A 26,503-nucleotide genomic window follows, 5' to 3' on the forward strand; every position below is an offset into this window, starting at 1 on the left:
ATCATCAAATCTTATACACCAGACTCAAAAAGGAAAAGAAACCCCAAGTGTAAATGCCATCTGGTTTTATTTATCTTTATTTATCTTCCTTCATCTCCTTCAGAAACACTTCAGCAGATGTAGGCTTTTACTCTAAAGAGCAGTTTATAGGAACAGATTGAAGAAAGTCTTTGTTTTGAAAATTAGATTCAATGAACTTCGTCACTAAGTGTTCTATAACTTAAGATGCATTAGCCCTTGGCACATGTGAGCAAAAATTCTAAAAAAAATACAGGGAAGGTGTGGATGAAGTTTGAATGAGGGTTCATATAACCAAATACCACTTTCACTTTTAAGGAAAATAATAAAAAATCTGAAAGAAAATTTTAAAAATTAAATATAACTATATAAAATACTAATGGAATTCTTAAAATCTAGGAAACATCCAAAAATTCTGAAATGAACGATATGTTCTCATTTGTTGGGCATTAAAAATGATCTCAACAGGGTTGGGGAAGCATGGGGCGGTGCCTGGGAACTGTAACGTTCAAAGGAGAGAAACTTGATTCTTCCTTAGACGAATTTATGTGTGAATGGAAACACTGTCAAATGTTCTCAGGTAGAAAAGTACTTATGGCACAAAATAAAAGCACAATTTTCTAGGACTTTGAGGGAAAAAAATATCTTACTTTAGGTGTGAAATTATTTACTGTTTAAATTTTTTATTTTAATATTGTTGGAGTGAGAAAAATGGTCCACCAAAGATGTCCATACCATCATCCCTGGAATCTGTGAAAAAGGGACTTGGCAAATGTGATTAAGTTAATGGCCTCGAGATAGGAAGATTATGCTGGATTGTTGGCTTTGGAGGAGGAGGACGTATCCATGAGCCATCAAATAAGGAAACCTCTGGAAGCTAGAAAAGTCAAGAAAACAGATTATCCCCAAGAGCCTTTAGAAAGAAACCCAGCCCTGCCAAAACTTTGATTTTAGCCCAGTGAGACGTATGTCAGACTCCAGGCCTCTAGAACTAAAAGATGCTAAATTTATGTTGCTCTGAGCCACTAAGTTTGTGATCGTTTGTCATGGCAGCAATAGAAAACTAATACAGATACCTATATTATTTTTAAGGAAGTCGCTATTCACGTCATGTAACTTTCCATATGAAAGCATTACGTAGACTGCTGATTTTGCTCCCATGAGGACATTTGGCATTGTCTGGAGATGTTTTTGATTTTTCACAACTTGAGAGATACTACTGGCATCTGGTGGGCAGAGGCCACAGGGGTGCTGCTACACATCTTACAATGGACAGGCCAGCCTCCCACAAAAAAGAATTACCCAACCCTAAATGTCATTAGTGCCAAGGTTGAGAAACCCGGAACTAGGTTGATTTATGTACTCAAAGCATGCAGGAAATTGAGGCCTACTGTGCAGTTTGCTCTAAATTAACTGCATGGTCTAGACCTGCTCTGTCCAATAGGGTGATTATTAGACACATGTGGCTATTTAAACTTAAATTCATTAAAGTTGAATAAATTTAAAAATTCAGTTTCTCAGTCACGCACATCATGTTTCAAGTGCTTGCTAGCCACACGGGCTTAGCGTGCTACCCTATTGAATAGCTCTGACATAGAACATTTGTATCATTGCAGAAAGTTCTGTTGGATAGTGCTGGTCTTCTAGACTCTTGCTACCCAAAGAGCTGCACAGGGATGAGTGATATCAGTGTCACTTGGGAGATGTTAGAAATGTAGACTCTAGGTATTATTTCTGGATTGAATTAACTTCTGGAAATTCCTAGTATAGGTCATTTTCCTTTTAACTGAGGAGGTGACTCTTTATTTTTTTGCTTTGTAGTTTAATTTGGGCATTCCCTAGAGTTTCAATTATGAAAAAATATAAGCATTTCAAATAGCTGAAAATTTTATAGTAAATAGAAGGTTCCTAATGATTTCACAGAATCAAGAGAATGTGTCCTAAGAATGCTACAATTGGATTCTGTATGTGTAACAAAACGTTGAAAATTTTTTCTTAACATTAATTGTAAACATCTCCAGAACAATCATTTCTTCTAACGGAATAATTTGTATTGTATTAAACAAACAAACAAACAAACAAAACAGAAGACAAAAAACAACTGATGTCTGAGGCACTTAAAAGGGTTATCGGGTTTTTGGTGTTTATGAAAACCTTTTACTTTAGATGATAGTTAAAACTGCAGGGAATTGTTCTTTCTTTGCACTAGTGTAATGAAAACATTTATGGGATGTTTTGGAGTTAAGGTGACACACACTACATGAAAGGCTTGATTTTATGAGTATTCTACCTTACAGCATAAATAATAATTAACTGCTACAGAAAAGGAGCAAATTAAAAATTCTAGTTTAGTTAGTCATAGACTACTCAGGCTATAAGGGATCGCCTTCATTTTGCAGTTGAGGAAACCAAAGCCCAGAGAATTTGGTGTGGGGCAAAAGACCAGACCATTGCTCATTTTTACGGAAAGGGTAATATTGGAAACTTTGTTCTAAATTTAGCTGTCTTCATCTCATAAAAGCATGCAGTAAACTAGATGATCCTTGAGTACCTTGCAACTTTTAAAACATTTTTAATCTAGATCTCCTCATTCTGGATGTAGTGTTCGTACAGTTTGATACCACCTCTCTGTAGACTGATTCTGTCTCGGGGAAGAAGAGAACGGATAGGTAAATGAGTGAAAGCTCTCACTGCAGTACTAGTATTGCAGTTAGATGTAAATTCATGTTTCTTTGCACATATTAATCTACATGAAAAAGTTTTCACTTTATATGTAGATAAAGAAAAGTGCCAAATTATATGAATTTTCTGATATCATAGTTCTGTAATTCCAAAGCTTCTGAGCAAAGTCGAGCAGACACTTAAAAAAAATCCTGAAAGCACAATTGGCATGGAAAAAATAATTAGGTTCAGACATGTTGGTGTAGATTGCCTGGAATTGTAAGCAAAATGTTATTTCGGAGCCTTTTTGTTTTTCAAGCTAGAGCCCTGGATTTCATTAAACTCTGAGAGGTCAATGTCACAGAAATGATTGAATCACTAGTTTTTTCAACTCTTGAACTGTATATCTGAAGTCCAGCAAGACTATGTGTTATCCAAGACTACAATTCTAATTAGTGGGGTTTATTCAGTCCACTGTTTTCCCATTAAATATTTTCTTTCCTTCCTCCAGAAATTCTTTGATTTAAAATTTTACGCTTCCTTTGTGAACTAATCCCCAAATAATGAAGATTCAGCAATAACAGTGATGTAGAAACAATAGTCCTTGACAAGATATTTGCTCAGGTAAAAAACAACAACAATAACAGAAAAGACACAAAGGGCTCATTTTAGTCACTACTCAGTTCTTTTTTTTCCTTCTTATCCTCAATGTCTCTCCGTATCTTTCTAGAGTTAGTTCTCCTGTTGTCTTTTTTTCTTCCACGTTTTGTTGTCTTATCTTCAAAAGATAAGAGGCACTGATGCAAAAGTCTCTCCCTAGATGATCTATTTGCAATTCTGACCTGTAGGAGCCTTTTCCATGGTACTGGAGGGGCTGGAAGGTGTATATTATTAGTATATTATTCTAGTTGATCTTTTGCTTTGTTTCTCTTTTTCTTTCCTCTTTTCTTTTCTTTTGGCAGCTGGCCAGTATGGGGATCTGAACCCTTGTGTTTTTCTTACTTACTGAGTGTAGAGTTGCTTTCTGGATTGTACAGTGGGACACAATGGGGAATGAAAAATTAAATATGTAAGTGCAAAATATAAAATAAGTTGTAGTTGGGTGATCAGACTAAGCAAGTAACATTTCACATTCTGTGATGCCTTTTACATGTTCCATGTGTGGGTTGTGTCTGATAAATTCAACCCTGTTATAAAAGGTATAATGTAAAAATGCACTTAGAAGATATAATTGCACCTCAAAACTTTACCTAGTTAAAAATCAAAAGGCCACAAAAGACCTGAAGAAATAGCAAGTGTCTTAAAAATAAAGTTGGATTAAAAGGAAATTACCAGCAGTGTTTTTGAAAACATAAGAAGAGCCCAGAAAGTATCATCAGAGTTTAAAATCTTTAGTGGTAAGGAGACTAATTTCAAGTTAGACATGAACTCTTCATTAGCATCATATACATGGATTAAATCTAGAAAGTGCAATTCTCCCTCCAATCTAAACTGGAAGCAAATGCTTTACGAAGTGCTGAGAGCTAAAGGTAGGCAAAGGGACCTACCCAGCTTACAACTTCCTTAATAAAATTTTTCTCCGTAAGCCTGATCTGATTAAGATCTTTGATTAATAAATGTTTATGAAATAGAGGGTAAATGTGGTAGGAGAAGCAAGAGAAATGTCCAGGATGGTCCAAATTTTCCCTTCTGCTAAAAAGAAAAACTTCAGAAAAATTAAATTAATCAGAGTTCTATTGAGCAAAGAATGATTTGCGAATAGGGCTGCCTCCAGAACCACAACAGGTTCAGAGTGACTCCAGGGCTGCCACGTGGTTGGCTGAGATTTATAGACAGAAAAAGGAAAGTGATGTACAGAGAACAGAAACGAGGCACAGAAACAGGTGGAATGTCTTATTTGTACACGGTTTGAGCAGTTGGCTGCCTGTCATTGGCTGAGAATTTGCTACTTGTTACAGGATTAGGTTACAGTCTGTTTACACATCAATTAGGTTACAGTTCACTATGTCTGAAGAAACCTTTAGGCCAACTTAATTTTAATCCTTCTCATTTCTCACAAGGAAACATGAAGCTCCTCTGGACTTCATTGGATTCTGTGTTGCTGCTACTCTATTTCTTAGAGGGAAAAAATTTTTTTAGTTGTTTTTCTTTAGCCAAAACTGTTCTGCAATGAAATTCCCCCAGTTCTGGCTCTTTCCCAGCAGCCCAGCTCTCTCTGGAGGATGCCGAGGTAGCTGGAATGTAGCCAACTCTGAACACCCCCAACTTAGAGCTAATGTTGTCTGATAAGTCCCCTCCACCCCCTTCCAAGCTGTGAAAAACAAATGTGGGGCCTGTGTCCACTCCCTGAAGAAGTTTCCTCCCTGCCTTTGTGTTTTCCTCAAACTGGGGCAGGCACTGTCATTAAGAACAAGTTGGTTTCCCAGCTGGGAAGATCTGACCCCTGCCTTATGCCCTGATTGGGGGGCCCAGTTCTGCCTTTCTTGATTGAGGACCCACACTGCCCAGTGGCCAGGCCCCAGGGTCTGACCCAGAAACTCCACTGGCTGTGCCTGGGCTGTGGGCAGCTGTCCCTGCTGCACAGCTGTGAGCATGCTCAGAGTGGAGTGCCCACCACACCCTGTCCTTCCAGGCTCTCCAAAGCCAGAAGGATTTCATCCTTTTCCAGAATGCTAGAGTAGCTTAGCAGGCTCTTTACGAATTGTTCCCCTCTGCCTGAAGCATAGTAAAATAAAAGACCATTTAAACTTTTTATTAACTTGACTCTTACCTCAAATCCTTTTTCAAATGAAATTGGGTCTAGAATTAAGAAATCAAAAGAAAATAATCAGTTCATTTCAACTTTAAGCAGAGAGGGGACTGACTCTTAAGTTTGAGAGCTCATCAGTGCTGGTGGGTTACTTCAGCATTTTTAGACTAAAGGTGGACAGCCTGATGGTCACTCTGTAGCTAGGGTGACAGTGTAGTAAGGAGTGCTCTGCAGTTTGCTATCTCGAGGTTGGTAACAGTTCACCCCAAATATCCATATTTCTTGTAGGTTTATTCTTTGGGTATTCCCTTAAGAAGGAGGAAAGAAAAAAATATGAAGGGAGCCTATCAACTGGCACTGTGCCTTGTATTCCACCCAGAGGGTCTGATTCAGTCCTCCCAGTAGTGCTGGAAGTAGATAGTATCCCAATTTGATAGATAAGGAAATTGAGGTCTGGCAAAAGTGAATAACTTGTCCAAAGTCATGCAACTAGTAAGGGAAAGAAACAGTATTTGACCTCAGGTCTATCTTATTTCTCCTTTAAAATATAAATACATACCTTTTCAAGTCCTCCGAATCACCCAGCCTGGGAAATTAAAAGATGTTTTATTTCCAAGGAGCCTCAATCAGTCTTCCACTCCACTAACTAGCCTCTTGAATGCCCATGCAAATAATGCCTCGATATTGTCATCTGTTTCCTCATTTTATAAAAAATGTTTCTTACCCCACCCCCAAAATTGCAAAAATGTTTACTTTAAAATTTAAAGTCCATACTACTACCCCTGGCCCCTCAAGATAACTACTGTTAATAATTTGGTGTGTACCCTCCTAAATGTTGATATGCATACAAGCACCTATAGCAATATTGTAATAAATGGACTATTGTGCACAGTGTAACTTTGCAGACTTAAGAGAGCATACATATCTTCTCATATAAGTAAATATGGTACAGCAATGTCAATCTGTATGATGACTGCTTACTACACTTATTTATGCTGTTGTGTATACTTATTTTATTTGTAATTTTCCACCATTAAATATTTCAGTGAAAATTCTATATTCATATTTTTATAAGCTTCTTCAAGTATTTCTGGATGATACATTTCCAAAGGTGGAATTATGAGATAAGAGAGGACATTTTAAATTAAATTTAGATTGACATTACCAAAAATTGCTCTCCCAAAAGACTGTAAATTACTCTTCTGTCAACAGTGTATGAGTCTGCCCATTTATTCATTACTTATTATTTCATTAATAGGAGCATTTTAAATCTTCCTTAATTTACTAGCTGTTCTTTTTGAGATCAGGATGGCATAGTTAATGATGAGCTTTAGTTCTGAAGCCAAAAGTTTTTGTTCACATTTCATCCCCAGATCAACAGACTCAGCCACCCAGCCTCAGACTTGCTGGACAACCGTGCACCTCCCCAGCAAAGGCACAGCGTGCCCCCTAAGCTTACTGTATGGTTTTGAGCCACTTTCTACCAGGAGACAAGAAGAAGAAACTAAAGATGGTTGTGCTGGCCCTTCTGGTCTTGGCCAATCTTGTTCTCAATCTCTCTGTCTCTCTTTCCCCACTTCATTGAACTATATGTGACATATAACAAAGTGCACATATTTAATGCATACAGTTTGATGAGTTTTGACAGACTTGTGTGTATATTCTGTGAAACTATCACCACAGCCAGGATAACTGAAATTTCCCTCACCCCCAGAAGTTTCCTGTTGCCTCTTGGTAATTAATTCTTTTCTCCACCCCTGCCCCAGACAACCAGTGATCTGCTTTTTGTCCCTTTAGATTGGTTCACATTTTCTAAAACCTTATATAAATGATACCATACATACTATAGCATTTTTGATGCAGTAAAATTATTTTGAGATCATTCATATTGTTGCATGTGTTAATAGTTTGTTTCTATTACTGAGCAGTATTCCATTTTATGGAAATAACTACTATACATTCATTCATTCATTTGTTGATAGACTTTTGGGTTGTTTCCACTTATTACTATTAAAAATAAAGCTGCTCTGAGCTTTCATGTTCATGTCTGTGTGTGGACATGTATTTTCCTTTCCTTGGATAAATATTTAGGTGTGCAATGGCTAAGTTGTATGGTATGTGACTGTTTAACTTTTAAGAAACAGTCCAACTGTTTTCCAAAGAGTTCATATTATATGACATTCCCAGCAGCAGTGGTGAAAGTTCCAATTCCACTGCATCCTAGCCAACACTTGCTAGGGTCACCCTTTTTAATTTTAGCCATACTAGTGGGTGTGTAGTGGTATGTCATTGTGGTTTTAATTTGTATTTCCCTGATGATTAATAAAATTGTAGATCCTTTCATCTGCTTAATGAGCTATTCATGTATTTTTTTCTGAGAAGTGTCTATTCACATCTTTTGCTTTTTTGATTAGACTATGTTTATTTTTGTATTGGTATGTAATGGGAATTGAATCTAACTTTGTTTCTGTTCTCCACCAAAAAGTCAATGATTCCAAGATATTTTATTGAACATTTTGTTTTTTCTCCACATTTAAAAATATATGTTAATTTTATTTATACACAGGGATTCACTAGTAGACTATTGCATCCCATCGATCTCTTTGTTTATACTTCTGCTAGTACCATACTGATTTAAAACTGTAGCTTTATGGAATGTTTTAACATGAGGCAAACATCTATGATTAACTTGCCCCTAAGATGCATTAATATACAAATTAACTTGAAAGAATTTCTATTTTAAAAATATTAAGTCTTCTCATCCAAGAATGTGGTATGTAGCTCCATTATGTAATGTTCATTATGGAAGGATATAGCACATTTTTGCTAGATTATTGTTATTCTGCAAATGGGACCTTAATTTTTGTTATAAGAAAGCTATTAGTTTAGTATTTTAATTTATATATGCCTACCTTACTGAATTAAAAAAAAAAATTTTCTCCAGTAGTCGATTGGATAGTTTTAAGGTGTTTAGTTTTTCTATTAATGAGTAGGCAGTCTGAAAATAACTTATTCTTTTTCCAACATTTGTATCTCTTTCTTTTCTGGCTTAATTCACTGACTAGAATGTCAGTAAAAGGTGATACTCCTTTTCTTATCCATGATGTTAATGGAATACTTGTAGTGTATAATTGTTAAATAAGATTTTTAATTTCTAATAAATTTTCTATAGTTTCTTCCACTCATGGATTACTAAGTGTTGTACTTTTAATTGAATTTTTTTTTTTTGTCTTTTTCGTGACCGGCACTCAGCCAGTGAGTGCACCGGCCAGTCCTATATAGGATCCGAACCCGCGGCGGGAGCGTCGCTGCGATCCCAGCGCAGCACTCTCCCAAGTGCGCCACGGGCTCGGCCCTTAATTGAATTTTTGATTTGTTGTTGGTAGTGCTTTATCTTCCTTTTAAATGAGCGAATGTTGGATTTTACCAGATGGTTTATTGGTGTTAATAATTTCTCCCATTTAGCTTAATGCTGTAGTGAATTGCAGTAATAGATTTCCTAATATTAAACCCTATAGGGTTTAGCATTCTGTTAGTATGCTGTTGAATTCAGTTGTATCTATATTCATAAGGTTGAGTAATCTACACAGTGGATCTGAAGGAGGGGTGGTTCTCCCCCCTCACTGCTCTCCAAGGACACTTGGGAATGTCGGGGGGTATTTTTGCTGGCCACAGTGGCTGGCAGGGTAGGGATTAGGAGGGAGTGTCTACTAGTATTTAGTGGAAGAGGGGCAGGCTGCTGAAAGTTCTATGATTTATGGAACAGTCGTATGCAACAAAGAATTTTTCCATCCCTAAAGTCAATCCTGATCCCATTCAGAAAAACCATAGTTTTGTGGAGGGGAGCAGGGGTTGGTTTGGTCTGGTTCATTTTTTACAGCTTATTTTAGTTTCGGAATGAATTAGAAACTTGAAAAATTTTGATGCTTGAGAACAATGTAAATTCCATAGGAATTAATATGTTCCTTAATGGTTTGCTAGAATTTATCCATGAATCCATTGGGGTATTATGCCTTTTGAGGGGTGAAGGAAATTTTTTAAATTATATTTTCCATTTTTTTCTTTTGTTGTGGTTATATTTAGATTTTCAAAATATTGTATCAATTTTCATAGTTTCTGTTTCCTTACAAAAGAATTAATTTTAGCCATATTTTCATATTTATTGGCAAATAATTTTATTAAACTTTATCAATTTGTGTGAATTCCTTCATCCTCTCTGGTGAACTCTTCTTTCTAACTTCTATCTTTATTTCCTTGAACATATTTATAAGAAATTTGTCTCTTTAATTGTTTCTTCAAATACCAGCTTTGTTGTCTTGATTAAGCTTATTATTTTTTATTTTCTACTTCAGTAACATTTATATTTTAATTTCTTTCTTCCTCTTGGGGGAAGTTGTCTCCCACGCCCCAGTTTATTGAGTTAAATATGTTTTTTTTCTTTATCATTTTCATTAATTTGTAAAAATAGTTACTGAATGCAAAACTGTGATAGTGTTACAGGGGTTAAAGAATTTCTAGACTATTATAGACTTTTCTTTGTCTGATTTTTAAAAATTTTATTTGGATATAATATAATCACCTAATTAGAGTATATTAATTTAAGGTATTTCTATTACTGGAACTCCTATTGATTATTTTATAATCACGGTACGCTGTTTGTGCTGCAAAGAACCTTAAGCCGCTTTGAATTTCTGACAGCTGAGATGGCATCCTGTTAAACTGGACATTGTTAGTTGTGAACTCTGTTAGAATTTTACAGTTAATTAATTTTTAAATTATAATTTGTGGTTAAAAATTTTCTAATAGTGAAAAATATACAGTGAATCATCTCTTTCACCCCAATCCTCAGCCAGGGCAATAACCAATTTCTGATGTAGCCTTCCAAAAATATTCTGTACATCTGAAGGTATTTCAAAAAGTTCATGGAAAGATTTGTATTATTTTTTTAGTTCTTTTTTCCCACAAACTTTTTGAAGTACCCTCGTATATGAACCTATGCAGGTGGAGGGCATGTGCATATCTTTATACACACACTGAGTACACACCCATTCTCAACTGGCGTTCTCTTCACCCACTTCATTTATTTGGGTGATTTTTTTTTTTTTTTTTTTAAAGAAAGTTAGTACAGTGTAGCCTTAAGGCTAATAATTTAGCTCCCGAGAGTTACCAAGAATCAATTGTTTTTGCTACTAAAACTGTTTATGCCAGACTCTTATAATTACATAACTAGTGAAATGTGTAATGAGTGCAAGAAGAAAACATTGTTCCTGTGAAAATTAGATGAATGCTTTGTTAATATTCAATGGAGGCAAGTTGCAAAAAAAAAAAAAATGCTATAAAATAGCAGGCGAAAACAACTGTCAGAGTTCAGAAAAAACCATAAAAAATCTACAACGTTTTTGCACTTAAATTGCTTTGCAAGAATTTTAAGTTCTGACTCCATTTTGAAGCAGCCAAGTTGGAAGTGATGCTTAATTGGTGTGGCTTTTCCTTGGAAGAGGACACAGAGCTTTAGTAAACAGACCCATCTTCAAGTAAAAAGCCTTGGCTCTATATCAAAGAATTGGCAAAGGAATAAAAATTTATATTTTAAGTCAATAACATGTTTAATGTATCATTTTTATGATTTCTTATTCTGAACCTTTTAAAAATGACTATTAGCTTCAGTTGGGCTTATTATAGGGCATCTGTGTGTAAGCAGTTTTTTGTTGTTGTTACTCTTTTTGTTAAAGCATAATTGGTGGCACAATTATACACAATTTTTACTTTTTGTAAACTAATAATGTATCTTGAAGATCACTTGGTATTGGTAATGACAGGCTATTCAAATATCTTTTAAGTTGAATAGGATTCTACTTTGTGGATCCTATTTGTGCAATGTAATTTATTTTACTTCTCTATTTATGGTTATTTAAGTTATTTCCAATTTTTTAAAATAAATACTGCAAAGAGTTTCTTACACATGAACAATTGTACATGTGCGAATATATCTATAGGATAAATTTATAGAAGTGAGGTTGCAGTTTATTTTGAACTTTAGAACTGAATGACTTGTGTAGGATTTATGTGCTAGTCTGAATTTGTTTTGTGATATTTAGACTTGGTTTTGTCAGTCAGTTTTGATCAACTAGTCCTTTAAACTTTTAATTAAGATAATTGAAGTTCATGTGGAAAAAATGTTTATGATTGTGAACTTGGAATCCTTTAGCCTAAACACCCACTTCTGAATTGAATAACTGTTTTTATAACCATTCTTTAAAGAGTTTTTCTTAAAAATGTTTTTGATAACAGGAGATATCTTAGACACACAGCTATCATATTATAGCAGAACAGACTGTACCTCCCTCTTGCTCTGCCAAGAATCTGTGCTTTGTAAAGATCAATCCAGGACATTTGGCAACTGTAGGAGACATAACCAATCTTAAAAAGAATGACCACATTTACAATTTCTACCATTCTTCTTTTCATGTCTTTTGGCCATTAAAAAAAAAAAAAATATATATATATATATATATATATATATATAGAGAGAGAGAGAGAGAGAGAGAGAGAGAGAGGTGGATAGGTAGATAGATATTTAATGATCTTTTTTAGGTTGCAAAAATCACAAAATTTTCTGAATTTGCTTTTGGATTAAGTTTTTAATTTTTTCCCCCTTCTGATAGTAAGAAAATGAATTGTAAATGAAATTTCCATTATGTTCCTCTCTCTGTGAAGTTCATCTCCTGAGTAATACGTAACTTACTGATCCTTGCCAGTAGTTTATGGACTGCAAAGAATAAATTCCACAGGATTTTGTCCTCAGCCATATTCTATGAGCATTTTCAGCCAGATTTTGTGAAATTCATAGCTTCAAAATTAAATATGTCGCAAAGCCAATTATGAACTTCCTGTTAATGTTGAACTTCTGCTAGGGAAAGATTCTGGGGGAAATTTCATTTATCCTTTAAAATTGATAAATATTATTCAAATTACCTTGGTAACAGCTGGACCACAGTCATGCAATAAATTTAGTATCATTTTCTGAGTTAGATGGTGTTGGTTTGGAGTTGACAATATTTATTTTCTGTAAGGTTTAGATGTATTATTTTTAAAATAAGGGGAGAAATTTACTTTTTAAAAAAATTTCAATTTATCACTAGGTTTAGGAAGCAAAACAGATTTAACCATTTTGAGAAAGGTGAATTATTTCCTATGTGAAGAATATATGTGGCGCCATCTTTTTGGGTTGGGTCTCATAGTCTATTGCGTAAAAGAAAATAAATCTTATCCTTTTTAAGACAATAAAATGTGGGGACTGTTCTGAGTGTACATGTATGCATGCATGTTATATATACATTTATATACGTTACATGTGCATGTATGTGTATATGTTAATATATACATTCTGTATATGAGGGGACTTCAAAAAGTTCATGGAAAGATTTGTATTTTAATTCTATTTTTCCATGAACTTTTTGAAGTACCCTCATATATTAGACATATGTATTTTCAAGTTTAAAGCTTATGAAAACATCCTTTAGTAGGACTTGGAGTTGCATTATTTTTGGGTTATTGATAGATAATAATGGTCTGGTGAGTCAGTCTTACCTTTGATTACTTCACCCCAAGACAGAACTGGGTGGAAATTAGAAGACACATTTAGAGCGGAAGGAAACAGGCAATGATACTTCATAACATGCTTTAGACTATATCAGTTTCGTTGGAAGTAAATTAAAGCATTTTCTGTTTTGTGTGCTTTTAGAGACTTCAGAGGTCATATTCTACTCCCGAGACTATTAGCTACTGTTGGAAGTGGAGTGTGTGTGTGTGTGCACATGCACTTGAAAGGACACATAATTCAGTGCATGCTGAATCTAATTAGACAGTCGTGCTGTTTCTGTATTATTTGAGCATTATTGTGACTTCTCTATTCATAGATGAGAACTTGCATAGGCACACACCTCTGCCCATGTATTGTCTAATGTAGCATTTTGCCTACTCATTAGACCACATCACTGGATAGTTTAGGTATAGAAAAAAGCTGGCTTTGGTGATTTATTATGCTGTCCTTCCAATCTAAAGGGGTCTCCTTTGCAGGGAAGTTTCCTGTGTAATAGGCAGACATTCCCTGAAACATGGTGCCCCCCAGTACATTTCAATATAGAGCAACATCTCACATGGAAACAGTGATAGTATAGGAAACTTAGATGTTTAATTTTCGTTCTTGATTTCTTTTTATTAAGAGGACTTATTGATTTGCTTAGAAATTAATTTGCCTTTGAAAAGTTTATACATCTTCCTCTGTTGAAATTAATTTGGTATTTGCATGCTTTTGGAAGACGTTAAGAGCTATTTCAAATAATTGTAGAGATTATAAAATGAAATATGTAAGTTTTAATAAGTTTTACATCTCGAGTTTTTGTGCAAACTAGAAGCCCTACTTTCTACAGAGTATTTTGTTATTCATCTGCTATTCAGTTTATGTATTTTGTTATTCAAATGAATAAATGTGCATAACCTCATTAAAGAAAAATAAGTATTTTGTCAAGTGCTTTTCCTGCATCTATTGAGATAATCATATGCTTTTTGTCCTTGATTTTGTTGATGTGGCATATCACATTTATTGATTAGCATATGTTGAGCCATCCTTGCATCCCTAGGATGGATCCCACTTGATCACGATATACGATGTTTGTGATTTGCTCTTGAATTATGCTTGCTAATATTTTGTTGAGAATTTTTGCATATATGTTTGTTGAGGATGTTGTCCTGTAGTTTTCTTTTTTTGTCATATCTTTGTCTGGTTTCAGTGTCAGGGTGATGCTTTCCTCATAGAACGAGTTTGGGAGAATGGCCTCTGTTTCAATGTCTTGGAATAGTTTGAAGGGAATTGGTATTAATTTCTCCTTAAAGGGTTGATAGAATTCAGCAGGAAAGCCATTGGGTCTGGACTTTTCTTTGTTGGGAGACTGCTGATTACTGCTTCAATCTCATTGCTTGTTATTGGTCTGTTCAGGCTTTCTGTAAATTAGTGCAACCATTATGGAAGACAGTATGGAGGTTCCTTAAACAACTACAGATAGAACTGTCATATGATCCAGCAATCCTGATGCTGAGTATATATCCAAAGGAATGGAAATCATCATGTAGAAGGGACACCTACACTCCCATGTTTATCGCAGCTCTATGTATAATAGCCAAGAGTTGGAACCAACCTTGATGTCTATCGATGGATGACTGGATAAGGAAAATGTGGTATATATACACAATGGAATACTACTCTGCCATAAAAAGAGTGAAATTGTGCCATTCACAGCAACATGAATGAACTTGGAGAAAATTATGTTATGTGAAATAAGCCAGGCACAGAAAGAGAAATACTGCATGTCCTCACTTATAAGTGGGAGCTAAAAAAAATAAATAAATAAATAAAGAAGAATACAACAATCAATAATACATTGAACTTTAAGAAGGAGAGAAGAGAACTGAGGTTACCAGAGATGGGAAACAGGGAGGGGAGGGTTAGTGAGAAATTGTTAAACAGTCACAAAGAATGATTACATGTGTAATGATGAATATACTAATTGTCCTGATTTGATCACCACATATTGTACACAGGTATTGATATTCAATGCTGTACACCACAAATATGTATAATCAATTGTTTCAACTAAAAAAAAAAAAAAAGTAACCCAATGACCACAATTTTCATCCCAGAATATTATAACAACCCAGAGAGAAAAACTTTAGAACTGGTACCAAGCCAAATCCATGGTTTAGCATAGTTTCAACAAATGCTTCAAACACATTATTGCAGAGATAATCTAAATATGACAACACCTTGCAGTTCTGATTATTTATGTTCACGGTGAAATGACTGAAAATACACATACAAGGTCTCCACCTACGGGTGTTTCGTGTTCTTCAGTTTTCCTGGTTTCCCCCTGGGTCCTTTTACTCAAGGAGAGCCCGGGCTTCCCTAAAACACAAAGGCTGAGAAAGGTAATGTTATGACAAAGAGAAAATCCACTCTAAGGTAAACTAATCAAGTGGAGCCAGTTTTAAAAGCTCTGAAAAGAAACAACACATAACTATACATTCAGGAATAGTAAAAAACAAATTTAAAGATACCGTGAAGGAAAAAAAGCTTGAAAATTCCAGTTCAAACTTTATGGACAGTACATTTCTACAGTATATTTTGAGAACATTGAAAAATACATATACATATATAATCAGTTCCACAATTTACACACTATGAACCCAATAAACTGGTTACAAAATGAACTAAATAGATAAAATATCCAATATCCATTGTAAAAGAAGTCCCAAAAGAAATGAACAGAAAGGAGAGGAAAGTATTCAAAGAAATAGAAGGATATTTTCTTAATCTAAAGAATTCGTGACTTTAGATAAAATTGCCTATCAAAGGTCAAGCAAGAATTATGAACAAAAACAATATTTCAAAGTAGATACATTCTGATGACATTCGTGATCTTCCAAAGTTAAAGAAAAAAAAAAAAGTGGCGGTGGGCTACTGCTTTAGCTAGGACAGTCAAGGATAGCCTTTTTGAGGAAGTGACATTTAACAGCAAAGTAGACATGAAGAGCTACAGAAAGAGTATTCCCTGCCTAAGGAACTGTAAATGCAAAGATCCTGAGACAGAAATGAACTTGGTCTGTGTGGCTGGAACCTAGTAAGTGAGGGGTGAGTGGAGAGATGAGACCCAAGAGGCTGGCAGGGGCCAGTCATGTGTAGGACATGGTGAACCACAGTAAGGATTTCAAGTAGGAAGCTTTTGGAGGATTTTAAGCAGGAAGGTGACATAACATGAATTGATTTATGCTTTCGAAAGATCATTCTGGCTGTTGTGTGCAAGCTGGACTTTAGGGAAGAAGCATGGAGAAAGAGGAATTGGTTAGAAGCCTGTTGCAATAGGCAGATAAAAGACATTGGTTCACTTGGCTAGGGCCATAGCCGTGGAGAAGTGGTTTCTACTGGCTGTTCAGCACAGAAGGGTCTTCTGTAAGAGGTGGCACTAGCATACAAGTCATTTCAATGTATATCTTTCAGTGTGCAGATGCAGGATGAGATATAGAACCTGTAGTAGGATATGAGCATGTGTGTGTGTGATACTCACTGCTTAAGGTCAAGGAGAGTATAAATAGCCAGAAGGAAGGTAGCTTTGATGTTCTCTTGCATTGATCAGGATAGTATATGTGGCTGAAACTTTCATTCAGGAATGTTAAAGAGAACATGAGTATTCTACTCTGCTTTAGAGATGTGTGTGGCGTTAATACCCTTCTCTAAAAGATAACTGTTCTCAGGAGTGAGTAATGGAAACACTAAAGCATATCACACAATGAATGAAATCATGATACTTTAAATGTACGCAACATTCACTGTGGCCGTGAAGAAGTGGACGTGTTGGGCACTGAACTAGGTGGAGTAAAATGGGCATCAGGATAGAAATAGCATATTGAGGAGATATCTCGGCTAGATTAATTATATCTTTTCAATGGTCAGGTAAAAGGATTTTATAATTGATCTAGGCAACTCTTTTCGAAAAAGCCTTAATCTCAGAAAGCCATTCCAATACAAGGGCACTTCAAAAAGTTCATGGAAAAATAGAATTAAAAGGTAATATAAGTCTTTTCATGAACTTTCTGAAGTACCCGCATACATCCTTATTATAATGACCCCTTCTCTTCTAGACTGAGGAATAAGCTTTGTATCTATGGTCTGTTAAGTAACATACCCTCTTTTAAGATATACAATATAGAAGGATTTCCTAGTTAACCATGTCTTATATGTGTGCTTTACAGCAGAAATCACAATATAACCAGAGATTAACTAAAATTTGATTGGATTCTGGGATACCAAGAGGTCTGCGCTGAGGAAACACACAATTTAGTGGCAGCAGAAAAAGTAGTTTATGTACTACTCAAGTACTTATTTTCTCATTTGATTCCTATCACAAGCCCCTGAGATAAGGAGGATTGTTTCTGAAATCCTCATTTGAGAAAGAAAAAGAAAGAGCCCAAAGAGAGGTTAACTTGGGTAGAACACTGGTGTAGAATTGATTTACCTTGACTTGTCCCAGATCTGAGGGATGTTTGATTTTTTCTTTTTTATTTAATGTAAAAACAGAATTTTTTTCCAGCCAGACTGGAAACGCTTTCTGATTTTTTCATCAAACATCTTGGGCTCTCTCCCTAGAGGTCTTCTCTGGCAAGGGCTTTTTTCCTCTCTAACTTTGGTTCTTGTGTTTCATATGTAAGCAAAGTTCAACTAGTTAGGAAAAAGTCATTCTAGAAAAAAGACTCTAATTGTGAGACCATATGGTAAGCATTATTCAGCTGATGGGGTTGTGTAGATGTGAGGGAAGGTGTGGTAATATGATCTTGGTCTGCAGCTGTGACCTGTTGTTCCCAAACAGCCTCTTTCCTCCTTGCCTTTTGCGTCTACATTCCCGCACCTCTCCTGCCATCTTTGAGGGCATCAGGGCCATCACAGATTGCTTTGACAGATGTATAAGAAAGAGATGAGACTTGTTCAAGGAAGAGCAACCGTGCCTATGTTTTGAATAGCCTCCTCCCCATGTTACTTGTAATGTTGGCAAATCAGGCAGAATGTGACCCCTTCTGTTCAGCTCCCCGAGAGACAGTTTCTCAGGACTCAAATTGCCATGAGCCTCTCATGATGTCTTTAAGGTGTGTCCATCTGAGGTCTTGCAGGTACCTCAGACCTAAACACGTATAAAGCCGAGGTCATCAACTCTCTTCTCCCTAACAAAATGCCAATCAACGCTTTCTCCTATGTTTCCTCTCTCAGCAAAACATACCAGCATCTTTCCTTCAGCCAAGTTGAAAATCTAGGAGTCATCTTAGACTCTTTCATCTTTCTCATCTGTTTCCTGAAGTCTGTCTCCTAAATACTTTCCCAGTTATTCTGTACCTTTCTTTCCCCAGTGCCCCTGCCCTGATTCAGGCTCTCATTCTTTCTCTTCCTGAATTTGGAAATATCTGATATTTTTGTCCTTATCAGGATCGTTTTCTTCTTCTGCTCTGTCACCAGTGTTGTATCTTAAATGGAAATCTGACCAGTGAGGGCAATGAAATTAAAATCTCATGGGGGGAGCGGTGGATGAAGATCATTATTTCTTGTAAGATCTGCAGGATATTATAATATGTGGCAGGATTGAGAATCAATGCTGGGCTGCAAAAATTTTGAATGTCTTAGCCAGATAAACAAGGCCTTCATGACCTTGGACTTCTGTCACTTCTGTTTCTGACTTTTATAACAAATAACCATAAACTACTTGTACTTCCACTTGCTTTCATACTGTTGTGTATCATTTCTTGGTTTTGTGCCTGCCTATGGGGATTCCTCCATAAGAAATGTGCTGGAAATATACAAACTATGTAAAGCACTGTCCCTGCTGGGAACCATATCATTTGATTCCTTGTCTTGGTAAGGGTTGAGTTGACCCTTGCGAACCTCCAAAATGATTTGGGGCACCCAAACTTCCCTGTATTCCCTCCCGCTTTCCTTCCTGTTATCTTCCTTGCACCCAACTGCAAGTCCTAGGAATCTCTAATAATCAGGATGGTAGCATCTTAGAGCTTTTTGAGATGCCAGATCTTCACAGTCTGAAATGTAGTTTCACATTCTCCCCTGGAGTAAATCTGCACTAGAACTGTGCTACACCAGCCTCCACATACCTTGCCTCTCACAATGGCAGTAGGTAGTGGTACTCAGGTAGACGTGCAGATTATAGAAGGCTTTCAAACGTTGTATCTCAATTTGATCCTCACCATGCCCTGTGGACTAGGCAGGGAGCTATTACTCCTTCACTTCATGGATGCTGAGAATGAGGGTTTTTTTGGTGGTGGTGGTTGGGTTTGTTTTAACTCTTATCAATCTGTCTTACATGTGTGCATTGGATTCTACAGATTATGTCATGGTAGGATCCACAATGCACATCTCTAGTATTGTAGCCCACTTGAATTATGGTTGGCTACTTATATTTAAAGGGGCTTGGGTGTGGTTTATTTTTGTTTTTAAAAGCTCAGGAGAAAATCCATAGTTTTGATTTCATAATATTTTTTCACTATGATTTAGGAGCCTAATCACCTTGGAATTTCCCAAGCCATATTCTCCCCCTCTGTAGGGCATTCTCATCTTTTGGTCAGTTTGATCCTTGACATGTCCGTGAAAAAGAAAGGGAGGGAGAAGAGGGGAAAATTCCGTATGATTAGTTTTAGGTGTTGGTTTTCTAAGACCTGAACTGTGATTGATTGAGTCCTAAAGATCCGAACACAGAGAGTTGGGGCTGTGGTTGGGCCTCATTATAGTATTAAAAACAGTCCCTTTCAGTGAAGAAACAAGAGGACTCTGAGTTCCTCAATGAAGTGTCCACATATATTAGCTTCTGTGTCAGGCTGTGGTGTTTCCCACTTCCCGTCTCCAATCTAGCAGGGCTCCTTGCATTTTTTGGTCTAAAAGTAAGGCCCATGGGCTAATTTCTAAGTCCATGGCTCTTTTTAAGAAAGATTTTGCTCTTTTTGAATTTCAAGAAATTATAAACAATATGTGACCGTATTTGAATCCTCTTACTTTTTGTAAAAGTCAAGCAGCTTGAGCAAGTACATCCAAATAAGGATGTTCTCTTCTGCTGCCCGAAAAGAGAAAAACATAATTTTATTTAAAATATATCTATTGAGATGCATGTTGCTGGTATCTAATCAAGCTCTAAATCTGAGCTCAATTAGAGCTTTGATAAAAGGAAGGGGAAAGGAAATTTGGAAGAATGCTCTTCCATTCATGAAGGGCCTATGTGTTTTAAGTTTCCATGTAAGTGGAATAATGGGACCATGCATTTTCCATCCAAGCATTTTCTACCCTGAGAATAATTCCCTTCCTGGCTTCTCAATGAATAATGCATTATTTCTGAAACCCAACAGGCATTCCTTTGATTTTCCTTTATGTTTAGTTTTCTGAGTATTTTTCAAGCAAGGAAATTCAAGGACTTGGAATGAATGCTTTATTAACATTTTTATTGAAGTTTAAATAGCTCCTTGGCTATTATCTCCTGATATTTGAAAATTTTTTTTTGCTCTCTAAGGAAAGTCTAAGGTACTGTATTTATTCGAAAATGAAGTACCTTGGACACCCTTCAAAGTGAACAGCAGTTTAAAACCAATACACGTTTGTGGTGTAGAACAAAAAGATTTTTTTTTTTTTTGTCTTTATCGTGACCAGCACTTAGCCAGTGAGTGCACCGGCCATTCCTATATAGGATCCGAACCCGCGGTGGGAGCGTCGCTGCGCTCCCAGCGCCGCACTCTCCCGAGCGCGCCACGGGCTCAGCCCAGAACAAAAAGATTTTGGGGGGTACTTTTCTCCCTTCGTTATTTTCATTCCCCTACTGAAAACATTCAAAAAAGAAAGTTCACATTCAAAACTGGGCTGTTCAGAGACTAAATCTAATTTGTTTATATTTTGTGAAACTTATTCCTTGAGGTTAGACCAAATCCACAACCTCAGTCCAAGTCTGCTTCCACCAAGGCCACCGCCATTTAAATCTGAAGAGTCAAGTGTACTTCTGGGTTCATCCCTGTTTCCTCTCTGCTCATGATGTGGCCTGATTACACATACGGGGCCCATTAGGTGAGGTCTGGTGGGACGGACATAATGCTGCCCACTGGACCTGATGGCTCACATCCTTTCGGTTGAGTGTCTCCAGCAGATCCTGAGGTAACATGGTGGTAGGTTTTCATGCTATTTCACAACCTCCATTTTCCCTGGGATCCAAATGACAAGCGATTCCAAGAATGAACTGAAATGGAATTAAGAAGATAGTCTATATTTCCTTTTTTCTTATAGTTATAGTGCAATCTTAAGGATTCAGAATAATTGAGGGAAGAAAGAGAACAAAGTTGATCTAAATTAGTAAAACATCTAAAGCAGAAAATCTGGTTTACAATATTTAATTTTATTAGTTTCAAGAAGTGGAAGTATAATGTATTTTCTGGAGTATGGACTCTGGAGCCTCTAAGAGCAGAAACTCTGGGATTTGTCTCTTGTCTGCCACTGTCAAGTACTGTGGCCTTGAGTGTTATTTAAGTTTCCTGGGTCTCGGTTTCTTCATCTGTATAATGGGGATATTAGTTTCTATGTCATATGACTATTGTAAAGATTAAGTGAGTTATTATTTGTAAGGTACATAGAAAAGTACTATGTAAGTGATTGTTGAATAAAATAAAACATACATTTTATCATTGGAAATTGCGATTTCTACACAGGCCCATGCTACTGAGCAGGTAATAACATTATTATTGTTACTGTTAATATCTGTGTATAATGAGTTCTTGTTTTCTTGGCTCTTATTTAACCCTTACAAAACACCTCGTGGGGTATAAATATAATCATCTCTATTTTTCAGATGAGAAAACAGGCATAAAAGTAATTTGCCTAAGTTTACCCAATTTATTAAACAGCAGAACAAGGATTTGAGGCCAGCCAATTTGAATCCAGTAACTGTGCCTTAACTGAACATTAAAGGACATTTATCGTTAGTGCTTATCTTTCGCCTGAAGACAACTCTTTGCTGTTAAAAATCATGTCTTCATAAGAGGTGAAGTGTGTATCCTGAATGTAGTTTTTCATGTCTCAGTTGCTTATCAAACTCGTTGTGTTTTGTTCAAAAAAATCATCATCAGTGTCTCATAAATACTCAATTTTAGTAAGATCTCAAATAATGTTTTATTACGTTGATTATTCTATCGTTAAAATTTTTTCCCGATTATTTGAGAAAATGAACCTTTCATTTACAGCAACGACTGATTGGTGGCAACCAGTCTCAGTGTCTTTGTATTGAACTGAAATCATTTCACTTTTTGGTTGCACGTTTCATCATGATATTTTTTCATTCTCTCTTTCTCTGAATCCTCCCAATCCCCACCCCTGTTCTTGTAGGTGCCTTCATCGTCTGCTGGACTCCGGGATTGGTCTTGTTACTGCTCGATGTGTGCTGTCCGCAGTGTGATGTTCTGGCCTATGAGAAATTTTTCCTTCTCCTTGCTGAATTCAACTCTGCCATGAACCCCATTATCTACTCCTACCGCGACAAGGAGATGAGCGCCACCTTCAGACAGATCCTCTGCTGCCAGCGCAGTGACAACACCAGTGGCCCCACGGAAGGCTCAGACCGTTCTGCTTCCTCCCTCAACCACACCATCCTGGCTGGAGTTCACAGCAACGACCACTCTGTGGTTTAGAAAGGAAACTGAGATGAAGAGCCAGCCTTCCTCTATTGAAGGATGAACAGCTTCCTCCTACCCAATGGCCAGGGCAAGGAGGGGGATGAGAGGAGAGAAATAAACTCACGTACTTCAACACTAACCAATGGCAGTATTTGTTCCTAGACCCCACAAGACTTGATAGGTCTTGAAAATTAGCTTATGTGACAACCTTCCACCTGGTCCCCATTGCGTTTGGAAGTAGAAGGTGGAGTTCTTGCAATGGAATTCAAGAATAGATGCTGGAGTGTCCATTTAGACGACACTAACTAGACTTTAAAAGATTTTGTGTGGTTTGGTGCAAGTCAGAATAAATTCTGACTAATTGAATCCACAGTTTCATTTACATAAGTCTTCCCTTTTTTATTTTTAAAGGATACATTTCCCTTAATAGACATGTTTATGCCATTAGCATGTTTGCGATGGGTAAGACGATAGACTGTTCTTAAACTACCGTAATTCCATTTTTTTCCCTCTGTAGGAAAACTGTAAATTAGGAGTATTTTTTTGTTTAGAAAGCATGCATGTAATGTATGTATGCAGTATGCCTTACTTAAAAAGATAAAAGGGTACTAATTTAAAATCTTCTAGGAAATAGAAGAACCTACATGTCATAGCCAGTATTTGTTTAGGTTATAAAACAAACAATGCTCTAATCAAAATGCTGCCTTTTTATTAAAGTGTGTATAAGTATAAAGCAAACAAGGAATCTAAGTTTATCACCAAAAGAATATGTATCCTAAAAATGTCACCGAAGATGAACTATGGTAATATTGTTTTCACCTTTAAAATACCCAGTTGCATTTTAATTTACAGTACATCAGAGGAAATTTTTAATAGCCTGTGTTATCCTGAATTATAAATACATAACCTTTGTAGAAAACTTGAAAAATGCAGAAATGTATAAAAAGATATAAAAAGAAAAAAATGATTACTGATAATATCACAACCCAGAAGTAACCACCTTTAACAGCTCCCCCCACCCCATGTATGTCTATATGTGTATTATATGATTTTTTACATAATTGGGATCATACTGTAAAAGTTTTGTAACTAGTTTTTTTTTTTTTTAAAGTGCAGAATTGCCACATTTTACTATGGCATTAAAAATTTTACAAAAACAATTTTAATGGCTATATAATATTCCATTTAATGGATGCAACTCAGTTTATTTAACCATTCCCATTTAACCATGTTGACTGTTTAGGTTATTTCTAATTTTCACCATTATAAAGTTGCAAAAATTTTGTGTACATAAAACTTTGTCCATATAATTGATTATTTACTTAGGACAGATTCCCATGAAGGATTTTTTTTTTAAAATGTGAATTGTCTTCTTATGCTTTTACCTTTTATAAAAAGGGATTTCTTCTTTTATACCGCATGGATGGCAGTTTGAGGAAAGCCATTTAAATTACCTTTGTACAAAAGAAATGCAGTGGTTACTTTAGTTGAGAGTGATTTTTTAATATAATTGATGGGCTAGAAACAGTCAATTATCTCAGTGACCAAGACACCCTGATATATCTAGCAATTCCAAATTTTGTTTGAGGGACCAGTTATCCAGCTTTTGGTAGCCATAACTGAATGTAGAATTGAAGCAAATGCAAAGAAATCAAATGTGCCCAGTGAACAAAAGATGGTCATATTAAATGTCTTGGGGCCCTTCTATAGCAAATGGGTTGAGTGTGTTAGTATGGGATTGGCTAGTGTGTGTTCTCCAGGAATCACCCCGATAGACTGCAACCAGGTAGGTGATACCTGTTTAATACACTGTCCAGGTAAACTATTGCATCAATTTGTTGTAGCAAGTAACCAGGGAAGTAACACAGTCACGAAGCAAGTTTGAGGTCAGGAGGACATCTAAGAGAGAGAAGTCCAGAAAGAATGGCTGTCTAGGATGGAGGAAGTCAGTGTATAGTCAGCGTGTGAGCAGAGGGCAGACTTGTGAAGCACCTGCAGTGAAAAGAATGTGGGGAACCAGTTAACAGAGAGGTGTGTGCATATACTTTACACAAAGGACAGAACATTTTATATTGGAAGTGAAAGAAAAGAACATGGACTTTTATCTGTGTGCATATTTTCTGGAGGAGATATGGACTATTTGAAATTAAAAGCATACTAATTGGACCTTAATAAATCATTCTGAAGCAGTGTCTGGTAACGTGTGGTTCTGGCCAGTGCTATTTCTCCAGCTTGCCTTGCACGGAGCTCTCCCTGTGTGATCTTCTCTGTCTCCCTGCTATGATGGCTGCTGAACTCTGAGGGAAAGCAACCATATGCTTTTTCCATCCTGCGTACTAAGTCTTTCCAGTGTCCAGAAGATGGTTGTTTATGTTCCATGAAAGGAGGGACAGTGTGTTAGGACAGTATCTCAACAGGATAACGGCTGGAGTGAGTTTCTTCTTTGGAAATCTCTGATTTTATAATAACTTTATGAAAAACTCTCACTAGGAGTTTATGAAGTCACAGTGGTCTTTGTGCTTATCACTGATCTGATAAAAGTGATGTGTGTCTTCCAACTATCTGCTAATTATAATCTTTTCATATATTACTAAGGTATTGGAAAAAAGATAAAACGTTTATTCAAATAAATGTCCCAATGAGTATGTGGCTGAGAATTCTGAACCTTTAGATTTGTGTGCACGTGGACTGTTAGAAATCAAATATCTTTGAACTCATCTTTACAAATTAGCCACTGCTCACATAGTTCCTTTTTTTTAAATTTGTAGAACAGTAATTTACTAGACTCAAAACCTCAGCTAACGTTATACAGTTAGTTAGTGAGTCTTATTGGTCTTCCCGTTCTGTTTCCCAGTTACACTGCTTCTGAAATATTGTAATTTTGTAATATTGTCTGTAGCCCTTCCCCTTAAACCCAGAGTGTGCACTCATGCTAGGTAAAAACTATAGAAACACTTCTTCAATCAGGTCCCTTCACTATGACCAGGTAAGCAAAACATTTTTATGAAAAGACCTTTCGAAACAATTACCTATTTTTGTAACACCAAGTAAGTTTCACCTGATCCCAAACCTGAGCCAGAATGTGTCAGGAATCTTCCTAAGCACGGTCCATTCACACTCTAGCATTAACCTGTGTCTTGTATAGTCTGCATAGCAAATTCTCTAATTCTTCCCTTAAAGTTATAAAGCTCATATTCACAGATTATTTGCTAATAATCTGTTTAATATGACATGTAATGACTATTCAAAAATATAAAGCAGGAGTTGGCAAACTAAGGACCATTGGCCAAATCCATCTATTTTTGTATGACCTACAAGCTGAGGACAGGTTTTTGTATTTATTAATCGTTGGGAAAAGAATATTTCGTGACACATGAAAATCATATGAAATTTAAATTTCACTGTGCACAAAAAGTTCTATTGGAATAAAGCCATACTCATTCGTTTACCATCAATGGCTGCTTTTGTCCTACTATGGCAGAGGGGATTGTTGCAGCAGGGACTGTATGGCCCTCAAAGTCTAAAATATTTACTATCTGGCTCTTTAAAGAAAAAGTTTGCCAGCCTTTGATTTAGAGATTCCATTTTTGATCATGCTATCCTGCTTTGATTATGGATATTCACTAGAAAAGAAAGAAGGAGAAATTGGACACACGATCTCTTAATCCAGCTCTAGCCTACAGAGAAAATTCTCAATTAAATTTTTTTATACTAAAGGTAATTTTACTTTGAAACAATTTCAAACTTATGGAAAAGCTTACCAAATTTACAGAATATTTTCTGTGAACCATTTGTAAGTTGCCAACCCCCAAAGACTTTACAATGTAA

General features: G+C 36.2%; 1 protein-coding gene across 5 annotated transcripts in view; it reads left to right on the top strand.

Moving 5' to 3' along the window:
• Positions 1-25,332, top strand: part of LPAR1 (lysophosphatidic acid receptor 1) — a 137,079-nt gene extending 111,747 nt beyond the window's left edge. For all 5 annotated transcript variants that reach the window (XM_063082196.1, XM_063082192.1, XM_063082194.1 and 2 more), the window contains one exon: positions 22,389-25,332. In XM_063082196.1, coding sequence (XP_062938266.1) covers positions 22,389-22,690 — 302 coding nt within the window. In that variant the 3' untranslated portion in view covers positions 22,691-25,332. The remainder of the gene's footprint in view (positions 1-22,388) is intronic.
• The last annotated feature ends 1,171 nt before the right edge of the window (positions 25,333-26,503 follow it).

Source organism: Cynocephalus volans, chromosome 17, assembly GCF_027409185.1.
Source record: "Cynocephalus volans isolate mCynVol1 chromosome 17, mCynVol1.pri, whole genome shotgun sequence".
NCBI lineage: Eukaryota > Metazoa > Chordata > Mammalia > Dermoptera > Cynocephalidae > Cynocephalus > Cynocephalus volans.